The 618-nt window shown below is 51.6% G+C and overlaps 1 protein-coding gene across 1 annotated transcript in view; it reads right to left on the bottom strand.

Annotated features, from left to right (window-relative positions):
* LOC119594855 overlaps nucleotides 1-618 on the bottom strand; it is a 4,874-nt gene that overhangs the window by 309 nt on the left and 3,947 nt on the right. Inside the window, exon 2 of the mRNA XM_037943935.1 lies at nucleotides 8-190. Within this exon, the coding sequence (XP_037799863.1) occupies nucleotides 8-190 (183 nt within the window). The remainder of the gene's footprint in view (nucleotides 1-7; nucleotides 191-618) is intronic.

Below are 618 nucleotides of genomic sequence, written 5' to 3'. Positions count from 1 at the left end.
AAGGTACCTTGAGGCAATCCCGCGCTGGCTGCGTAACTCCGAAAAGCGTCGAAGTTCGTGGGCACAGCGAGGTCGGCGCCCAGGGATTTGCAGTGGTCGCGACCGTCGAACCATGTCATCTTGCTACCGTGCAGATAAAAGCATCCAGCTGCTCCGGCGTCTTCGAAGGGAGGAAAGCATGACGAAGGAGCTGAAAAGGAAAGGGTCTAAGAACATTACCACAAAATAATATTCCCATTTCCGTTCCAACTCCCCGGGCAGCCTCAATTCCAACGGCCCGCTGAGCCAGGCGCGAGGAACGCCCGAGGCAGATGCCCCGGCAGGAGGGCGGAGCCGAAGTGAACCCGAGGCTTACGAAGACCCACGTGGGTGGTGCTCTTCCCTCCAGGACCAGGGGCGCAGTCCCCACGGCAGCTGCAAAGTATCTTCTTAAATCAACAACAATGGCAATAACAGTATCATGCAAATATATTTGAAGAATCAGTCAATTAGTCTCTTTAAAGGTTACCTGAAGTAAGTTATGGGTGCAACTTGACCACCGGCGTTGTGGATAATAGTGATGAATAGATGGCATGACAGATCATTTTAAATAATCAGTCACCTCTCCTCAAAATTGAA

The sequence above is a fragment of the Penaeus monodon genome, chromosome 34 (genome assembly GCF_015228065.2).
Source record: "Penaeus monodon isolate SGIC_2016 chromosome 34, NSTDA_Pmon_1, whole genome shotgun sequence".
In the NCBI taxonomy this organism is placed as follows: domain Eukaryota; kingdom Metazoa; phylum Arthropoda; class Malacostraca; order Decapoda; family Penaeidae; genus Penaeus; species Penaeus monodon.
The sequence above is the reverse complement of the archived record's forward strand: the minus strand, read 5'-3'. Positions and strand labels throughout refer to the sequence as shown.